The 20649-nt window shown below is 29.2% G+C and overlaps 1 protein-coding gene across 1 annotated transcript in view; it reads right to left on the reverse strand.

Moving 5' to 3' along the window:
- Positions 1-430: 430 nt before the first annotated feature.
- The window catches only part of LOC113370285, a 40347-nt gene continuing 20128 nt past the window's right edge, over positions 431-20649 (reverse strand). The window contains exons 4-15 of the mRNA XM_026610958.1: positions 18536-18781; positions 16321-16487; positions 13812-13955; positions 10789-11083; positions 8719-8928; positions 6080-6305; positions 3998-4136; positions 3461-3593; positions 2023-2161; positions 1814-1950; positions 1256-1403; positions 431-933 (exon numbers count right to left, since the gene is read on the reverse strand). Coding sequence (XP_026466743.1) covers positions 431-933; positions 1256-1403; positions 1814-1950; positions 2023-2161; positions 3461-3593; positions 3998-4136; positions 6080-6305; positions 8719-8928; positions 10789-11083; positions 13812-13955; positions 16321-16487; positions 18536-18781 — 2487 coding nt within the window. The remainder of the gene's footprint in view (positions 934-1255; positions 1404-1813; positions 1951-2022; positions 2162-3460; positions 3594-3997; positions 4137-6079; positions 6306-8718; positions 8929-10788; positions 11084-13811; positions 13956-16320; positions 16488-18535; positions 18782-20649) is intronic.

A 20649-nucleotide genomic window follows, 5' to 3' on the forward strand; every position in this document is an offset into this window, starting at 1 on the left:
ATTTTAGTAAAATTTGAATTGACTTAGTAAAATATATCTTTTGGATTTTGCATGTTCCCTTTATCTAAACATATATTTGTGTTGGGAATATTAGGAATATATTTATTATTTAAAACTTAGGAAATTTGGGGCAACCAAAATTTTTACTTGTTCATAAAATAAATATTTCATAATATATTTTAAAAATATTACTTTAATATTGATAAAATATATTAAAATACGAATCTGTGTTCAGATATTATACTAATAAATCACGTAATAGATGTATAACTTAAAATTTTAATTGATTTTGCACATTTCACAAAAAGTACTTACGTAACTTTGCATGTCACTTTGGATTTAGATTAGGTACACTTTGTGTCATTTATTTTCATTAAAAGCTTACAATTAACATTAACATTTGCACTGAACCACGTACACATTTATCCTGCTAGCACTTCGTCCTCGCAATATCATCAATAATAACGTCTTTACCACTTTCATCAACTTCTGGAACCGGAGTCATCCTTTTAACAGTTCCTGCAAGATATTCATTCGAACTTCTTGTAATTTTCACAACCGGGACGGGTTTGGGCGTTTCTTCTTCACTTCTATTTAGAAGATAATCTAAATCATGTGTGATCCGATCCAACATGACATCGTCTTTGTCTTCCTTCGGCGGTGGTGCTGCTGATGGTTGTGGACATTTAGTGGAAGAATTTGATGGACTGGGGGAGGTTTCTTGGGTTTCTTTGATTTCTTTGATTATATCGAGACCTCTGAGTAAAGGATTTTGTTGTTGTGACAATGGTGCTTTTGAAAGAGGTTCTACGTCGACGCTGCAGAGCACCAAACCTCCTGGGTCTCCTGGACCACCTGTTGGGGGCATCACGCCTAGTTCTAAGCAAACTCGGGCGCCACGGAATTGCTGGTTGCTGGCGAAGATTTTTGCACCTGAAAGGTAAAGCAACTCAAAATAAAAAAAGATGAATTTAAACTTTATAGAAAAATTACTCAAGGTGTTGTTCATACAAAATATATAGTCTGAAGAAAGTCTCACGAAAACGCCATAGATAAATAAAAATGAAAATTTTAAGAAGCAGAACTTATTGGCTAATGGATCTAGAAGATTTTATGTAAATGATGTTTCTAACATTATATTAATTATATGGAGAAATTTGGAGCAATTGATTGAATTAATTTATATTTGTTTTTATGTACTCGTTTATTGTCTCTAATAACACTCTCTACAATATTTATCTCTATATGTACTCACCAGCTTTTTCTTGAGATAATAATAATTGTGTGGATGCTGTTTGGTAACAAGGAGGATCACGCACCCACTGGGATTCACTTGGATCATTATCAGAACTTGTTTGTTCTTGCATTTCAATGCACTCGCAATTTGTAAGAGAACTCAACACCTGAAAAATAATTAAAAAAAACACATATTAATCTAATATAGGGTCCGCCAAATAACTTTTTTTTTTGAAAATTCTATAAAAAAACTATGGATTTTTTTTAATTTGAAATAATAGTTTTGGCTTGTAAGGAAAATGCAAATGGCAGCCTAACTTTCAAATGGTTGCCAGAAAATAAAAATGGATGCCAAAAAATCAAAATGGATGCTAAATATTCAAAATGGCTGCAAAAGTTACATGGCAGACCCTTTACTTCAATTATCTATGATCTCAAGATCTTGAAATCAGTTTACGACTCGGGTTATATACTGGTTCTTGGAGAATACATCCATCATCATCATTCTGTTTATTAATTAATCACAGTGCATCATTGTCAGAGTTCAATTATTATCAGTAATAGATACATGACTTACATTTCTGGTGCATCGAATTTGCCCGCAGCCGTCTGTTGTATTTGATCTCCTGTCGGGAATGAGATTACCTGAAATCAGAGTGTTCGGAAGTGGAGCTGCGCCTTCTGATTCTATTTCACCATCCTGCTTGGTAAAAACTAGGAAAAAAAACAAATTATCAATGAAATATATTTTTGGCATTGTGAATTTAAAGAAGATTGTGTTCTTACAGCTGAGTTGTTTGTGTTTAGCTTTCGGACTGAATTCTGACTTTTCTTTGCTTTTTGAAAACTCTATGGCTTCTTGGAGATTTTTTAGTCCTACTGACGATTCTGGTTTTATGGTGTAACAGGTAAGGATCATTATACACTGAAATCGAAGGCAAAATAATTACATGATTAAAAACGATTATTCAACGTAGAACTTCCTAACTTGAATAATATGTGATTTTCATACTATACGTGATTTATATTGAAAAAAACAATTGAAATAATTTATCACGCAAAGATCATTTTAAACTACCGCTACTATAAATGTAAAAAAAAAAATTGTTTGTTTTGACTGTTCCTGAAGAATGGGATACTCCATTTCCCGAAAACACAAATAGAGTTATATATGCTTAATTACGTTTTTTTTAATAATTTTTAAACAAATAAATTTATATATGCTTAATTACGTTAAGGGACAATGCTATCAATGAAGTAAAAGGATCATTCCATTTCTTTATAAAATCAATCTATTTTTATGTAGTGTAATTTAATCTTTATGTAGACAAAATACACATCATCAACGCTGTCGTAAATAGTTAGAAGAAACTTTGTCGTCTATACTTAGGGCTGGTGCTCATGATCCCAAAAAAAAAATCAAATAGTAATATACTACATACAAATTTGTATTTATAAATTAAATTCAACAAATAATTATCATTATTGATTATTTCAATATAAATTTTAAAAAATTAATATTTTGAGGCGTTTATAATTTTTAAATATCAATCATATAAATATTTTTCTCTATTACGCTAATTTTTAGAATTCAAATAATAGTACTGAAGTTATTAAATGAACTACAAATAATTTCTACTTCTTAATCGAAAATTTTTTTAAGTACGTTTGGAGAGCTTCTCCATAAATATTTCTTTATTCAATTTCACGGTTGTGCTTGCAAAGCTTTTATTAATATTTTGAATTAATTTGGTTTCGCTAATTAAACGGATTTAATTAAAAACCAATATTCCAACAATGCAATGATAATTTTATTAGACATCACAATTTCTGATACACTTTTTTGTTTATGTATAAAAAGTCATATCCCTTAATCTATATTGGACCTAATTTGCTCCAATGTTATATGATCAAAAAATCTCGAGGTTAAATACCATTTTGATTATTTTACAAATGTTATAACAACTTTTTAATTTACGGGTGTATTTAAAATAATGTACATGTAAGAAGTAGAAGATTTTTTTCTAAAAAATCGATTACACGATTTTGTGACAAATAACTACAAATAAGAACAAAAACAACTTTTAAAAGTATCTTTTATTCCGGTACATGTAAACACAGCTTTAATTAAATTCGGTTTTTACAATGCAATGAATCCTTGATGAAAAACGTGCTCCAAACATCAGTGTGTTTATTTATGTGACAAAATAGCAATATAACTTACCAGAATCAAACTTGTGCCAGCAACTGAATACAACACATGAGGTTCTTGTGGGGAATTAAATAAGGCTAGAACACTCCCTGCATGCGCCAGACCACATGCAAATAATATCCCAGAACGACGGAGGAGTCCAACTCTGAAAAAAATAGAATACTATTATTTTCCATTCTATCATATTATTTCATAAATATTTCTAAGTCAACATAACTCTCTCTATTATAACTAATAAAGCTCGTAGCTGGTCTGGGTATTTGATGGAACTTCACCTAATGGTTAATTTTATGCCCAAATTGATCGGTGTAAAATATTAGAAGCCTAAGGAAAGCGGTTTAATTTTAAAAACTAATTGAAGAAATGCCAATGGTTTTCATATTATATTCAAAAAAGAATTGAAATATATTTTCACACAAAAATCATCCTAAACTACCAAGACAAATATTGATGGTTTCACGATTATCCCAAATACTCAATAGTCCGACTAGGGGTTTGGTAAATCACTAAATAAATTCTGAATCTAATTGTATAATAATATTTACTCACCGTCTACTGATGGTTTCATTTTTATCCTCTTGTTTTCGGCCGAGCAAATCGAGTTTTCTCGTCCCAGCTACATACAAGGCAGCAAATACTAAAGATACCAAGGCAACAGCCCCACAGCATAATAGAAATGCTGTTGATCCTGAAAAATTATGGAAATAAAATTATTTTAAACGATTTCATAATAAATTATAACAGTATGATAATTATCAATGATTGCATTGTTTTCTTGATTGAATTTTTTGATAATTTTCTTTGTAGTACCAGCAATCTGGACAAAAAGATATTTTTCTACTAATGAATTCATCGAAAAGTTCTTCTTTCTTACATATTTATATAAAGTGCTTATATTGTTCTTATTTTCAATAATTATTTTTAAGAATATTATTCTATAAAAATTATCTTCAATATTTAATTAATTTGTAAGAAAATTTGTTCCATGAGTAATGTTTATACAATTTTTGAATTAGGAACTCAAAACATAAATTTGAATTATATATAACAATTTGATAGATACAATAATTCTTAATGTTTAAAATTAGTGTGTAATCATAGTTTTGCATTTAATTTTTTTTCGTTATTTTTCAAACGATTTTTACAGTTCTTAAAGAAATTTATTAATTTGATTTGCTATTAAGTTGAATAATCGTCAAATTACAAATCTACTTACTTTTCTTGTCAGATTTTTTTTAATGAGAATAACAAAAAATCGCTAACGTTTCTCCTCTATCATTAATTTCAGTTTCATTAATCATTATATTTTGTTTGATCATTTTAATATGAATATTATAATATTTGTATCTAATTCACCGATTATTTCCCAGAGAGTATAATTATGAATTTTTAATAATATTAATTTCAAGAGCTAAACTATACCTACTATGTATATTATAAGATGAATAAAAATATTTTAATGAACCGAGCGCAACTCTACAATTATTCCTCTCTCAAATAGAATTAATTTAAGTTGATTAAGTAGAAGAAAAAAAACATGTTAATTAAGAACGGAAATATGCGATTGCAGCCACTCAACTGAAATAAGTAATTGGGTAATTGAATTATTTCTATTCAGTATAATTCATTAAAAAATAGATGGTTTATGTTTGAAAGTAGAATATTTGACTTTTTAGAGTTTAGGTAAAAGATAAATTAAAACTGAAAAGTAATGAACTTCAATATCATAATGCGATCGAAAACAGTAATCGAAAATTGAATTGTTAAAATTACAGTCAATTTATATTTTCTATATTTAATTTTGGATTAGTAAATGAAATACAAACTGAGGGTGCAAGGCATTGTGCATTAAGGGGCACAACTAGTGTGAAATTTTCAAAAAATCGAATTTTCAACTTTTTCATATTTCGATAGGTTATACCTTGGAAAATAACATGCCAAAATTTTAAATTGATATCTTAAATAGATTTTGATCCATTTAAAAAGTATACATATAGTATATAGTATAACGATAATTTTATCTTTAAACTCGTTTTTCTCATAACAGCATTTCCACTATCTATATATAGTTCTCAGTAAAATGAACTATCGATTTTTTGATCGGATCAAAAATCGAATTTTGGCAGTCCAAAAACGACCAAAATTTTGGGTAATATTCGACTTTTTTTTAAAAACGCCGTCATTTTGTCAATTTTTGATTTTTTTTATCGTAGGTCATTTTACAGACAAATATTATCTAGTTTAAAGAGAATTTTTTTTTAATTTCATCCACGTAGAAGGCCGGAATCACTGCAGCAGTGAAGGGCCTCTTTTTTGTCGCGCCGTTGGAGATCGACGATAACTTAAAAAATATTTAATTTTTTTCTTCAACAATTTTACTATATATTCCTAAAACATGTGTAAATATATTCTTAAAATTTTGCAATAATTGATAGAGTATTTTTTTTAATATAAATTCCCAAAAATCACCTTTTTTTAGGCGATTACACTAGTTGTGCCTCTTAATACTCTTTTCAAAACGTTGGTGCATAATGGCAATTTTAGAAACATAGATAAAACATATACTCGTATTTTACATACTATATTGAATGAGTATAAATTTATAAGCTTTATTAAACTATTACCACTTACCGACTTGCAACCCCCATCCCTTGTGCTTTTCCCCAGCGGAGGCGTGCGCCAGCGGCCCGGCCAACGCGCACAACACCGGTAATCCGCAACAAACGCCGACGGTCGCGCGGCTGGCCGATTCCCGTGTGCGAAATATACACAGCAAAGCCCCTAATTGCGACGTCAGCGACAACAGCATCGAGGCCGCAAGAAGTGTACCGGTCCACAGGGGCAATGTCTCCACACGCTGGAAAAAAATTAAATGATATATAATTATCTATTATATAAAAATAAGTCGGATTTTTCTTCCTGACGATATAACTCCAGAACGCACAAACCGATTACGACAATTCTGCATTCGTTGGGAAGGTCTCGGGCTCCGCAAGGTTTATAGCTAAGAAAATTGAAGAAAGATTTCAACAGAAAAGCGTAAAACACTTTTTCATTTTTCACACACATCGTCATCTTTGATACTTAGCATGTACTATAAACTAATATTTTTTGTTTGACTGCTACTCATTTGTTTGACAGCTACTCATATGTTTGACAGCTACTCATTGTTTTCTGCTCAGTTAATTTCATGTGACAAACCAGCATTGTGTTCGCTGTGACATTGTGCAAAAAATGTAAGAAAATAAGTTATTCGTTTCCTAACATCTCAATTGGAAAACCATCAAATCAATCACGTGTATTGTGCAAATTTGCATTCAATTTCAACAGCAGGCAATTATTTTCTTGATCTTTTAATCACCAAACAAAATGTTACATGAAATGAAACCATCTGGTGGTGAAACGGAGTTCGCCCGGTTTGCTAGTTTGTTATAAATATAGTATTTCAATGATATGTAGGATTTGGTATGAATATGTATAAAAATATTTTAAAAAAATTACATGAATATTTTGAACAAATATGTTTTTATATATCACAATTCAAATGAACGCGATTTGCGCAGTATAATTCTATTCCTCTTCCATCTGATAATATTTATTTAGGATCTCGCCTCTAAAAGAATACTGTATAATATCATTAATAATTTTTCGTATGATATAAAGCTGACAATGAAACAAGACTTTCGAGGGTCATTATACGCATTCCATTTCTAATGTAATATTTAAAGTATACATAAGAGGCTTATAAAGTATTACCAAGCGAAGAATAACGAGTATACGTGGAGTAATAAAGCAGACTGGAATTTACATGAGTGGGAATATTTTACGATATAATCATTTTGGATATAACAAAGAAATTATTTTCAAGGTAAAGATCGTTGACACATTTTTTGCAAATTTTCCGATACATGCACCGTATGGAACACACACCTGTGAAATTTTTTGTTAATAATTATTGAAAGAAATATAATAATAATTCTAACCAAGAAGTTTTTTACAACATATCCAAAAAATTATATATGCAATTGCTTGATTGAATTTTTCTTCATTCTTATTATTGCAAATCATTTGAACTTATATAACTTCAATTCCAATATAATGAATTATCAGATACCTAAAATAAATTTACTTAACAATTTCAAATATAATTGTTAATGAAGCAAGAAGTTCTTCCGGCTCAAAGAAGTGCGAAACTTTAAATTACTATTTGCTTATCAAACTTTTGAAATTACATACAATAAACTTTGAATGAACAAACTTATGAATTTTTGTATCTATCCTATATAAAACTTGTAAAGCTCAAAGCTCAAAGTTATTTATTTTTATTGGCAAACCATAACTCTACTTTGCAATATTTTATTAGGTCTTATGGAATTTGATTTATTTATTTATATTAGGAGATTGATTTTATTTAATTCCATTATGATATGTGATTTAAAAAAAAATTGGTATTAAAGTTATTCATCGACATGGGTTTATAGTCAACTATAGGGAGGATCCTGAATATCTATATATCCATTAATGTATTTTGATGTTGCACATACATGCTGATACGAAATATAATAACCATTTTGTATAATAACCACCAACAATATAGTACCTGCATATCAGATGTTAATACATTGATGTGAATAATTGCATTTTGAAGCATAAATTATTTATATAACGTTAATGTAATATATTAAGGATCGAAATTTAAAACAACTCTTCGAATATTAATAATTTGACCGTTTTTTTTTAAAAAATCAGTGTTGCTATATATATATTTTATCAGGAGCACTCTCAAAATGTTTCTTAAATTATTTTGTATTTGTATGATGTTACATTTGCATGAAATTGAGAAATAATAATCCATTGGAAATGCTCCAATATTACCGAACATGATCTCTTTTTCTTGTTGCCCTATTTTTGTTCGACGATTGACAAACCCATTTTCAAACTAAGAAATTTTGTTTATTGGAACCTCAAAATCCTGAGTAAATTTATTCATAAAAATTTGATGAAATTATTAGGTAATTTTTAAATCTATATAGTCTATTATATTCCTTGTGTGCTTAACCCAAGTAGCAACCAATTGTTTCCAATAATTTATGAACAAATCTTCAGAACTGCGTTCAAATTGAAAGTTAAAAATCCAATTAGCTTAAGATTTAAATATGTTGATTGTAAAACTATTAACAAGATGCCATCGCTACACCATGCATTGTCGATTACCAAGAATCATCTTCGATGTATACATTGTATTTTTCGTATGATATTTCTATTATTACCTGTTCTGGTTGAGATTTTAAGACATAGACCAAAAGTGCACTAGTAATAGCCGTAGAAGCACAACATTGCATCTTGAAATAAGTAATATAACATCTGCATAAAACAAAATGCGCCATCAGAAGTAGAAGACATAAACTGCTCTGCAAAAAACAACAGCAGGCGCCCACAAACGCCAATTTGTACGGAGCGGACGGTATCTCGTTTCTTTTCTGAAAAAAAATTAAAAATTTGGAATAATTAATGGACGTGTAATCAAGTTGCTAGTTTTTGTGAAATAATGAACAGAGGAAAGATACTATATGAAAATATTTTTCTTTGTTAATCTAAGCTAAATCATCAGAATTAACAAACATACTACAAATGCAAGGACTTGTTAGAAATCAGTTTTCAGTAATTATGTATCGATTGGAACTTTTTGGTAGCAATAAATAATATTTTAAAAATATAACTACAGTTATGAAAATATTTTTCTGTATTATACTAAGCTAAATCATCAAAAAATCAAAATTCATAAAAAAATGCATGTAAAATTAGTTTTTAGTAATATTAAAGCGATGGTCACTTTTTGTTGAAAATCATTAAATTAATATTTTTGAACTTTGAATTTTGAGCAGGACTGTAAAGTTTGACTAAGGTTTTGAATTATGCCAGTGTTTCTTCAGAAATCTATAATTCTGTTTGGAATCATTAAAAAAAATTAAAATAAATATTTTAGATAATTTAAGTGAGTTACCTCAGGCTTAGGCTCAATTGAAAAATTCTACATTAGAGTGATTTATATATTTTATTATCAAATTAGCTGTATTTAATCTTTTCGTAGTAACTTCTGAATTGATACCAGTCTGATTGCTAATTTCAATAAATAAAATAATAATAACAATCATAAAAAATAATATATTTCATTGATATATGATATTCAATTTTTATATTTTGTTAATAGTTTTCTTTAGTTTTACTAAATTTATTACATATTACAGATTATTAACTAACCTAACCCATATATGAAAACGCTCATTAAAAATTAGTTAAAAAAAACGTAAGCATATTAAATCAGATTATATTTATTCACAACTTTAAAAAAATGTGGATTATATCATTGATTCATTCCAAATGAAATAAAAAAAAATAAAATAGTAGAATATAATCCTTTTGTGAAAACTTGATGCGAAATAGCGTCAAAGCAGAAATTGCTTTATGCAAATTATTGAATCGATATATATATATATATATATATATATATATATATATATAACAATGGATATATCAATGCCATCGAATAATTAAATTTCAGCAAGCATTTGGCGTGAAAATCGTCATAATGAAAACAATATTATTAGTGCGATCCTATTTATTGAGATACGATATGAAGTTCATTGGAAATTAATAAATATTCAGTCGAGATAATAGTTGTTTATACAATAGAACGATCAAAAGATACATTTGTTTTGATCGGTTATGAGATACAAAGTTGAAATGGTTTTGAGAAATTTGAACTCAAGTGTAACTTGTATCAACCAGCGCTCATATTTCTATACCGAAAATACAGATAATTTTAAGGTAAATATTATTTAATTAATACTATATTTAAGTATTAATACCGCCGAAAATTTGGGTCTTTCGGTATATTTACTAGATGTGATAAAAAGTATTTAATTTGGGTACTTCAGAAAATCAGTTGTGTGGGAAAACCAAGCACATTGGAGGACCATTAATAATTAGTACCAATATTGTTCACATTCTTTAAATGACCAATAAATGGATTATATTTCATGTAACATATGAGACATTCTTAACTTATAGCAAAGTTCAAGTAATAATTAATTTAAACATTGAAAAAAATCAACTACTTATATGTGGGTGATCTGATATTTGATGGTTAAATAAATTAAAATCAAATGACAATAAAGATAAAAAAAACTATGTATACAGTTGATTTTACTAGATCTCGACTTAGGACAGCTGTGAATTAGATGGTGAAATAAATAAAATTGTATATACAGTCAAAAACTGATTGCTTGCAGTTTTGAAGAATTAAAGAAATAACCAAATAAGGACATAATTTTTCTCACCTGTATTTGCATTTTGAATGCCAACAATGCAATTTCTCCTCCACCTAAGCAATCACACCGCGTTAGATCTTGGCTGAGTGACTTTGAACTGCAACCTGCACTTGCACCTGTATCATTATACCTCCAGTCGGTACCTGAGTTCCTCTGCGCGCACTCGGCACTCCATCCATCGTTCGGGGACAAACTCTGATTAGAGTGCCGAAAAACTACGCTGCTCCGAAAATTAGCGGAACAACCCGAAACTTGCACGGAGACCAGACGGGATATGTACTTGTACTCTATTTCTTCACCCTCCCTGGGGAAAGGGAAAATAAATAGCATAGGAAATTAGTATGTATGTACTAGAAAGTCTGGATACTTGATATATTATTCATTTGTCTCAACATCTTCATCTATTCTATTTTAAAACAAATCAGCAAATTTTTGGTAGTACTTAGAATGTCTAAATGGAATGCCAAACTGATGATTGGACGTATGGTGGTGTTTATTTATCTCAGAGATGTATGAACTATTTATAGCTGGACATCAGTATTTGTTATAACAAATGTATTCTGAGTGGATAAATAGATATTATTTTTGAAATATGAACAAACAACACTCTTTTTTGCACTAATTTTTTAAATAATAATTTTCACAAAACTTTCGAGACTAGGTTTGTCTCATCATCAGTGTGTTATAATTTAAAAGTTAAAATATGGAAACCTAAATTAATATTATGTGTTATCCGTTACAAGTCGTTCGATATACTGTCTTCTGCCCCACCAACGATCGTCGGTGTCCGAATTCTCTATTCAATTTCAAGTGGTTAGTCACGCAATATCAGATAGGAAAGGAAATTAAAACATATTATATAAACAAACCTTCACATTTCATAGAATATTTTTTCTTTTAACGACATCTATTTTTCAACTGGAACCTAATCCTTTCTTTCCTATCTGATATTGCGTGACTAACCACTTGAAATTGAATAGAGAATTCGGACACCGACGATCGATGGTAGGGCAGAAGACAGTATATCAAACGACTTGTAACGGATAACACAAAATGCTAATTTAGGTTTCCAAATTTTAAATTTTAAATTATAACACACTGATGATGAGACAAACCTAGTCTCGAAACGTTTGTGAAAATTATTATTTAATAAATTAGTATAAAAAAGAGTGTTGTTTGTTCATATTTCCAAATTAATATATATATATATATATATATATATATATATATATATAAATAAGTATTTATTTCAATGTTCGTTCACCCATATATTCTTTAAATCGTTCCATTAGGCCGTACTTCCACATAGGGAGGGATTTAAGAGCATTTTATTATACTGTCGAAACCTATACCCTATAGTTTTATTTATATTGTTTTTTAAGCGACAGTAAAGCTGGATTTGCTTATTTTTTGTCAGTTTATAAAGCCATTATTGAATCATGATGCTTATACTTTGGTTTCATGTTTCTCAAATATTTATTTATAACTATACAAATGTAATTAACACAAAATTTTGTTTCCATGACAAATGTGTAAATAGGTTTACCACAGAGAGTAATATATAATGGTGATTATATATCATGGTGATTGGTAAATAACAGATTTGTTAGTTTTGAACTAGATATAACTTTAAATAAATAATGTACTTGATACAATTAAATTTTAATATATTGTGGCTTATTGACGTTCATATTGTTGTTATTATAAATGCTTTTGGGAGATTTTCTGATAATTACCGTTTTTGTGGATTATTTGCATTCAGTCTGTAAAATTGTAAATTATCTATTAACAAATTCTTCAATAGAAAACATTTTTTAAGAATTATTTTTATATCAGTTAGAATTTAAAAACTAAAACTAATGTGACATGATAATGATACGAAAAGGAAACTGGATTGGCTAAATATGGTCAAGAAGGTAATATAGAGCGAAGAGACATTACAATGCAATTGATATATCAGTTGCGAAGAGGAAAAAAATATAAAAAAGTTGAAACCATTAAAGCATTTATGTATTTGCAAAGATTGCAAATTTTGAATAGATGTACTTGTTTGCTTTTGGAAATTTGTTTTGAAATATATGTATTGGCTTATCCACCAAAAGAACAGAAAGTATTATATATGGTGACAAAGGAGATCAGAAGGTTTGCATTTAACTTGAAGTATAAGACTAGATTGGAAAGCAATCCAAATCAATTCGTTGAAAATCTGCTATCCACAAATATTATTAGATGACTCAAAAGAACAAGCTATTCAGTCTTTGCTTGGTTGATATTTTATTTTTATCTAATCAACTTCAAATTCAGAATGTCTACCATTGAGTAGCATTTTGAAATCTTAAAAATGCAAACAGGTCACTAAAATTACTGAATACCTTTGTTAGCAGTGAAATAAAAAAAAGTATATCTAAAAAATTTTTGTGTCATGATGTTAGTGGTAATACTCCTCCGAAACGGCTTGACCGATCTTGATGAAATTTTACAATCATCAGGTTCACTGTGACTGAGAATAGGGCAACATCTATTTCTCATACTCGTACGTAGTAAAGATTGACCAGCCTTAAAATTTTTTTAGTTTAAGAACCAATTTTTTTATTATTTTTTCTTAATTCGTAATTAAAACACACATGTAGCCCTAAATTTTTACCCTTCTACCACAATTCTTTATTTTGTAACAGCTATTTTATAATTTTTCATCCTGCTTCCACGCAGTGCATATTTTTTTACCGAATTTCAATTCAGATTTTCTTGGGATTAAAGACAAATTATTTTTATCAAGGGTTGCCCATCCTAACCATTTCTTTTTATATTTGGAACAAATTTTCTTAATTTTAATTTTATATATTTTGGAATAAAAAATACATGCAACATCGCTTAACAAAAATCTCTATTTCATAAATCACTTTAGAAATCAAGTCACCATTCACCCCGTTCCCTATTCCAGATTTGTTAATATTAACCAGAAAAATAGTTTCCTAAATAAATTCATAATTTGTGACAAACAAGATTTGAAATATTTGTTCCTTTCTACTCACTCATTTCTGGTGACATAAACCCCTGAAAGCATCCTGGTGATATTTCGATACGTCACAGAAACTACGGTACAAGGATCCTCGCTGATGGCCTTGTGTTCGTTATCTTCCAGCATCACAGAGACGGAGTCCTCCGAAAACTGGGTTCTGTGTGATAAACAAAGAACATACAGAATCACTTAAAACTTGATGGAACTTTGTCTTTGAGAAATTTTGCCGCATTTCCATAATCTTATATTATATCGACCGTTCGATCTGTTCTCCGGACTTTTGGAGTATATAATGCAGGCTTGGTGTTTAGAGTTATATTTGATATGGGGTTTAATATTCATAAAGGTCGTGGAAAATTTATTTCTGCGTGGTATTCCATATATACACTTTATTGATAAAAATGTTACCAACTATTTTTTTACTATTCTGATTGGATTGTTACACATCGGAAATCCTACTACCTATGACAGCAACTTTATGAAGTATAAAATTTGTGAGCAACATGTCAAACTAACCCTGACTAAGTAAAGGATATAAACTCAAAGCTGCGTAAAACGCAATAAAAACGTTATTGCCGAAATAAACGCGCCGTAGGTCATTTTCTCCCGAAAATGTGTGTGCGTAATGATAGGCGGCCTATCCAAGGGGCATTTCATGCTTCAGTGTGACTTGGAAGTCGGTTAATTACGGGGATTCCTCAAATATAATTAAAGGAAGTGACTATGCTTAACTTCATAATTGTAATTATGAAGCGGGTGCCAAAGATTGTAGATATTTCATGCTTTTCGGAAGTTGTCGTTTAGGAAATTTGTGAGCCAGCATGGGGCAATGTTCAATGATTTTTTATGGATATTTATGTTCAGTTGTTCAAATCAAATTTAAAACTTAATTTAATATTTTGAAGAAAATTATTATATATTGGAGAAGCTCACTCATCGTGTCCTTTGTTTATGCCTAACAAACTATCTGAAAAATCATTTAAAATATTACCATTATTCAATGATACTCTTCTGCAAATCATACGTTTTAATTGTTATTTTGAAGTAACATATTAGTGTATATCTTTATCTTTTCTCTTAAAAAATATTTTAAATATTTTTATCATCAGAGAAAGTATATAAAATAACTATTTTTTTAATTAATTTATTTTGCAATCGATTTATACAAACCAATTAAATAATTATGATTTTTTTTTCAAATATACGAGGGTAAGGGTGTGTCATTCACCTGTTCAAACGTCATTTAAAATATAAGAAAAACATTATTATTTATTTTTACTTGAAATTTGAAATAATTTATTTTGATTCCTGATAATAATGATTTTTCATCTATTTTTTCAGAAATGCTTCTATTTTAAATTAAGCTTTTATTATTCTAGTGTAGAAATTTAAAAAAATCGATTTTTTGTATTTCATATTTTCAAAGTTTAACTATATGAGAATATGGGTACATGAAGGTTTTTGAAAATTTGAATTATTTTCGGAGATATAAGTATTTTACTGACTCGGTCTGCATACTGGTTTGGCTTCACGCAAAACTTTAAATGCGTTTTTTTCAGAACAGACTTTTTTAGTACTGTTGACACAATTTCTCAAGTTTTAGTCGACCGATTCACTTGAAATGTTCAGAGAGTCTTGTTTATAGACCTATCTATAGCCCAAACTAGGATTATCCCTAAATTCCAATTTTTACTATTTTTAAAAAAATCGAGAAACTCAAAAAAACAGTAAAAAATACTTTTTTTTTCAAACAGTCGCCAATTTGTAAAAAAAAAATTTTTTACTCATCGCTAGTTCAAACGATCGCGACATCATTGTAGATTAATAATCTTTTTATTTTTTGCATTTCCGATGGCTAGGAGGGCTGAAATCATGTCAAGACTGAGGTGCCAATTTTTTGAGACCACCCCCTTCATCAGCTGCCAGTTTTTACAATTCTCAACTTTTTTATTTTTTAATTTTTGTTTTGTATTTTAATAATATTAATAAACAAGTGGTAAAGAATGGAAAGTAAAAACATTCATTGCTTTCTTTTACAACACTTTAAAAATGACCTAAAATTAATTGCTCTACACTAGAATACCCCTATATTTGAATTGCTCACACTTTTAACGCCTTATTTTTAGAAAAATAAATTTATGAATATTAATAGCTACTAGTAAAACTTCAAATAAATAATAATTGTTTATGAACATAAAATTGTTTATAAACATGAAAATAATTGATTCAGAACATATACAATCAGGAAAAACTCGTATGACTAATCGCTCGTAAAACGGGATATTACTGTATATGCAAACTACTAATATAAATTCGTACTCTAGCAAGCTTTCATATCGTGCCTCACAAAGTGTTTACTAACACTTAATCATTATATTACATAAGCTCTTCAATCTTCTACGCCAATGTATAATAACAGTAGCCGATCAGTAAACAAAATGCAACTAAAATTAGTACGTCTCCCTAGACAAACTCATCGAGAGCATTATTCGAGTAAGGTGCGATAAGTTAATTAAACTCACTCAGGTGCGCTGCCAGATAATAGGAGGCGCTGGGGCACCCCCTCGACGCCGCCGTAATCCACCCAAAGTTCGCTCATTTTCAGGGCGTGCGGATGCGTCGTCAGAGGACTCGCCTCGGATAAGGTACGGCCGGACGCTATTACGAATTCCTTCAGTCGGTGCACGCTCTGTAAAAAAATGGTAAAGGATTGTCATTTTAGAGGGCATTAGTTTAATAATGTAATATTTCTATATATAGCTCGCTTAGATGAAACTTTATTTAATTTTTTTTTTAATTTAGAAATTTGATCATAAAAATATTCAATTTGTTTATTCTTAATACTCTTTGGACGCTGCTTAAAAAAATGATGATGATGACTTATAACTAACTTTTTAAATAAAATCTATGCTCTAAATCAGGCTAATATGTTTTATATGTATATGAAACAATGGCGTAAATTTAGTAATAAATGCTATGCAAGAGATTTCGTTATATGGTTATTGAAAATTAAACTCTTTATGAAGTCTATTTTATATACTATAAATAATTCTCATTATCTTATTTATAGCGATGCTTTATTTCAACATTAAACTTTATCAAAATCCATGAAACAAGGTTCTAATCTCTGGGCATTAAATACTATGATCTTTGTCAATTCTTGCATTTTGCTGATGATTCATATATTTTATTCGTAGCTTTTAATTATTATTATATTTTATTTTGAGTTTTTTTTAGTTTCTATTTTATTTACAACTGTCGAGTTAAGGACATTTAATAAATTTGGGGAATTTACAATTGTCAGCCTTGAAGGGACATTGTATACTAAATGGGCATTTGTTATAATATTATTAACTTCCCATAGGGCAAGTATTAGTAATCGCAAAACAATCGAAAATGAAAATTTTTATATATCTTTATGTTGCAAAACCTTCTGAACATTTTGGCATATTTTAGAAAAAATGGATGTATGTGTGTGTGTGCGTGTATGTGTGTATGTGAATTTGAATAATTCAAAAAACATTCGATTCGTATTGATTGAAGGGGACGTGCTGATTAGTTTCTGGCAAAGGCAGATCTAGCCGTTCCGAAGACATGGGGCAAAAAGTGCCTCAGTTTTTAAGAGTACGAAGCGTCCGATTTGAATAATTCAAAGAAAATTTTACTTGTATTCACAAGCAGGTCTAGCGGTTTCGGTGATCTAGTAAAAAAAGTAAAAAAAATGTCATTTGGCCGTCAAAAATCATTAGACATATGCACATCAAATTATCAGATATTTTATAAAGATTTTACCAATAAGTATAAATTTTGTTTGCATTCCTATGGGTTCCGTATCAATGTTTATCCGTTATACGGCAACGCGGCGCTTACGCGCTTCGATATTTCGTCTCTGTGCAGTTGAAGCAGTACGATTGTTTTGAAAAAAGGGTCAGAATTTCCAAAATATTTCAAAATAAATATTTCTTTAAAAAGTCTTTTTTTTTCAAAAAAGTAAATTTTTGTCAAAAATTTATAGTTTCTCAAAAAAAATGTTGGTACGGGAAGTTTCAGCAATTTGCCTTAAGGCGCGATGCCATGTACCCCACCATTTAACTTCTTTAATGATAATTTGGGTTTGACGTGATTTTATTCCATTCATAAACTTGTACAATTATGTACAAAAAAGCGAAAAATATAGGAGCTTATTTTCATTATTGATACTAATAATTAATTTAGCATTAGATTAAATAGGATTTTGAAAGAAGTTTAAAATATTAGCAGCACGTTAATGACATTATGTCAGGACATTATTTCTGACTTCTCTAGCTTGATTTTTTCCAGCTTGATGATCTAAAATATGGGTGTGTATAATTGGAGCTTCGATCTTTTGAAAACAATTGAAATTTTTTAAAAACATTTGATAAGGACTCGAGTTTTTCGTGACGATCGGTCGAGCTGTTTCTTTACAAGTAGTAAATAAGTTCAAAAATTTTCTTATACGATTTATCTATAATTTTGCACTATTACATATATATTCACCTAGTTATTTCAATAATATTACTTTGCTTAGAAAAAAAATAGGCGACGGATTATCCAATCGACCCATATTTTTATATTGTGAACCTTTGCATTACTTGCAATGGAATTATTATAAATACAATTTTAATTTTATTTCAAATTAAAAAATCTCGTGCTTTATATTTAGGTTATAAACTTTCTAAAATATTAAAATTCCTATTCCTTCCAACGACATCTCACCTGTGATGAGATGAGTCCGTCGTCGTGGCGCAGAATCTCGTTGGCACATTCCAGAGCTAAATGGCAATTCGTGACGGTCCGTTCTGCTCTATTATTTTCAACATATTCCAAAACTTCCAGAATGAATAGAAGCACTGCTTCGAATTCTCCTGAAAGAGCTTGCGAACGTGACTGCAACCAGGACAGGCAGGACCTGAGCACGTCTTGGACTGTGGTCACTTCGAAACCGAGGCGCAAACGTTCAAACTGAAACAAAAATAATAATTTATTAATATATATATATATATATATATATATATATATATATATTAACACTTGAAATGAATAGAGAATTCGGACACCGACGATCGTTGGTGGGGCTGAAGACAGTATACTGAACGACTTGTAACGGATAACACATAATGCTAATTTAGGTTTCCATATTTTAAATTTTCAATTATAACTTACTGATGATGAGACAAACCTAGTCTCGAAACGTTTGTGGAAATTATTATTTAATAAATTAGTGCAAAAAAGAGTGTTGTTTGTTAATATTTCCAAACTAGTATATATGTATATATTAGACTGGTCCTTAATATGGATATTTTCGAATTTCTTTTTTCCCAACGGCTCAGATAGGATTCCAAATAGGTAAAAGTCATTCATAATAATATAACCCAACATTTTTGGATTGATACACATGGTTAAGTCATAAAATATGTTTTCTATGATTTCTACTATCGTCCTGGTCTCTCTGGTCAAGAGTAATGTGTAAGGCAAATGTGTTGATTACGTTCCTGGACCAAGACGCTTGTGTGAAAGCTCGATATTACGGAAATTGTTTGGTCAACGCCCAATAGCTCTGTTTATGTTTAATTTAATCGGCTTTAGGATGTTGAGTGGATAATTCTCGATTAAGGCTTAGAAACCACTTGCATAAAGTAGATTTTCACCCAAGAACAAACACAGTCGTACGATGTAATAGAAAATAAATAAGCTATTAGAAGAACCTATCAATTATAGTTAGTATATGTTAACAAAAATACAGAACAATAAAATAGTTAATATTTAATTTAACACTCTTTTAATATATCCTTTATCCTCGTGAAATAATAACGCCAAGATACATAAAAAATAGTCCATTTGTCACAGGCATTTCCTTTGGGGTTTATTCTAGAGACATATGACTTTCTGTTCTATACATGACAGAGTCTTTTATTAACTTTTATTTACATTGTTCAATGTTACATTTCGAAAAATGAGTCAAATCTGCTTCCTTTGCTAATGTACGCGAACAAAGGAATTCATTAATTCGTAAAAATCACAGTAAAGAAACATACGCGACGTTTTAGGTCAGATATTTATATATATATATATATATATATATATATATATATATATATATATATATATATATATATATATATATATGTATATAATGAAAAGCAAGAAGTAAAATACGATCTAGATGAGTATTCGCGCCTAAAGAAGTCACCGATAAGACTTTTATGGCATTTTAAGATATACCACGTATTTTAGGGCCTCGAAATTTATCACAGAATGAAGGAAATGAAAAACATTTTTCAAAAAAGTTAGGACTAAATAAATCGCATTTAACATGTACTAAGTTCCTCAAAATTATAAACATTAGGAAAATATCAAGTAAAATGGATGCCTAATAAATTCATTAGAAAATTGGAATAAAGTTTCTGGAAAAATGGTTGTACTTTACTATCGTGAATTCTGTATATACATAAAAAATTTCCAAATGTTAATATAATTTTCATATTGCTTAGAAATGCAATTTTTAACAGAATTATTAAGTTACTAAGTTTGTGATTTTTATTTAATAATAAATTGCCAATTTATTTGTAGTTTTAACAGTGAATTATCAATGAAACAGAAGATACTTAAATTGGTGTGATTGATTCTAGCAAATAATGAATATATTCTTAGGGATTTTTACAATTTTGTAATGACTTTTTTACATGGCTTACTAATGCAATTTTTGGAAGCATTAGAAATAATAATCTTGTGATTTAAAAAAAAACAACTTTGTTAGTACCTAACACATTTAGTAATAATTTTAAAAAAGTAAGCATTAGAACTGCATAAATAAATTTTTAGGGCAGAAT

The sequence above is a fragment of the Ctenocephalides felis genome, unplaced genomic scaffold, assembly GCF_003426905.1.
Source record: "Ctenocephalides felis isolate EL2017-DRISC unplaced genomic scaffold, ASM342690v1 CF-g0.4_SCAFFOLD_01492, whole genome shotgun sequence".
Taxonomy (NCBI): Eukaryota; Metazoa; Arthropoda; class Insecta; order Siphonaptera; family Pulicidae; genus Ctenocephalides; species Ctenocephalides felis.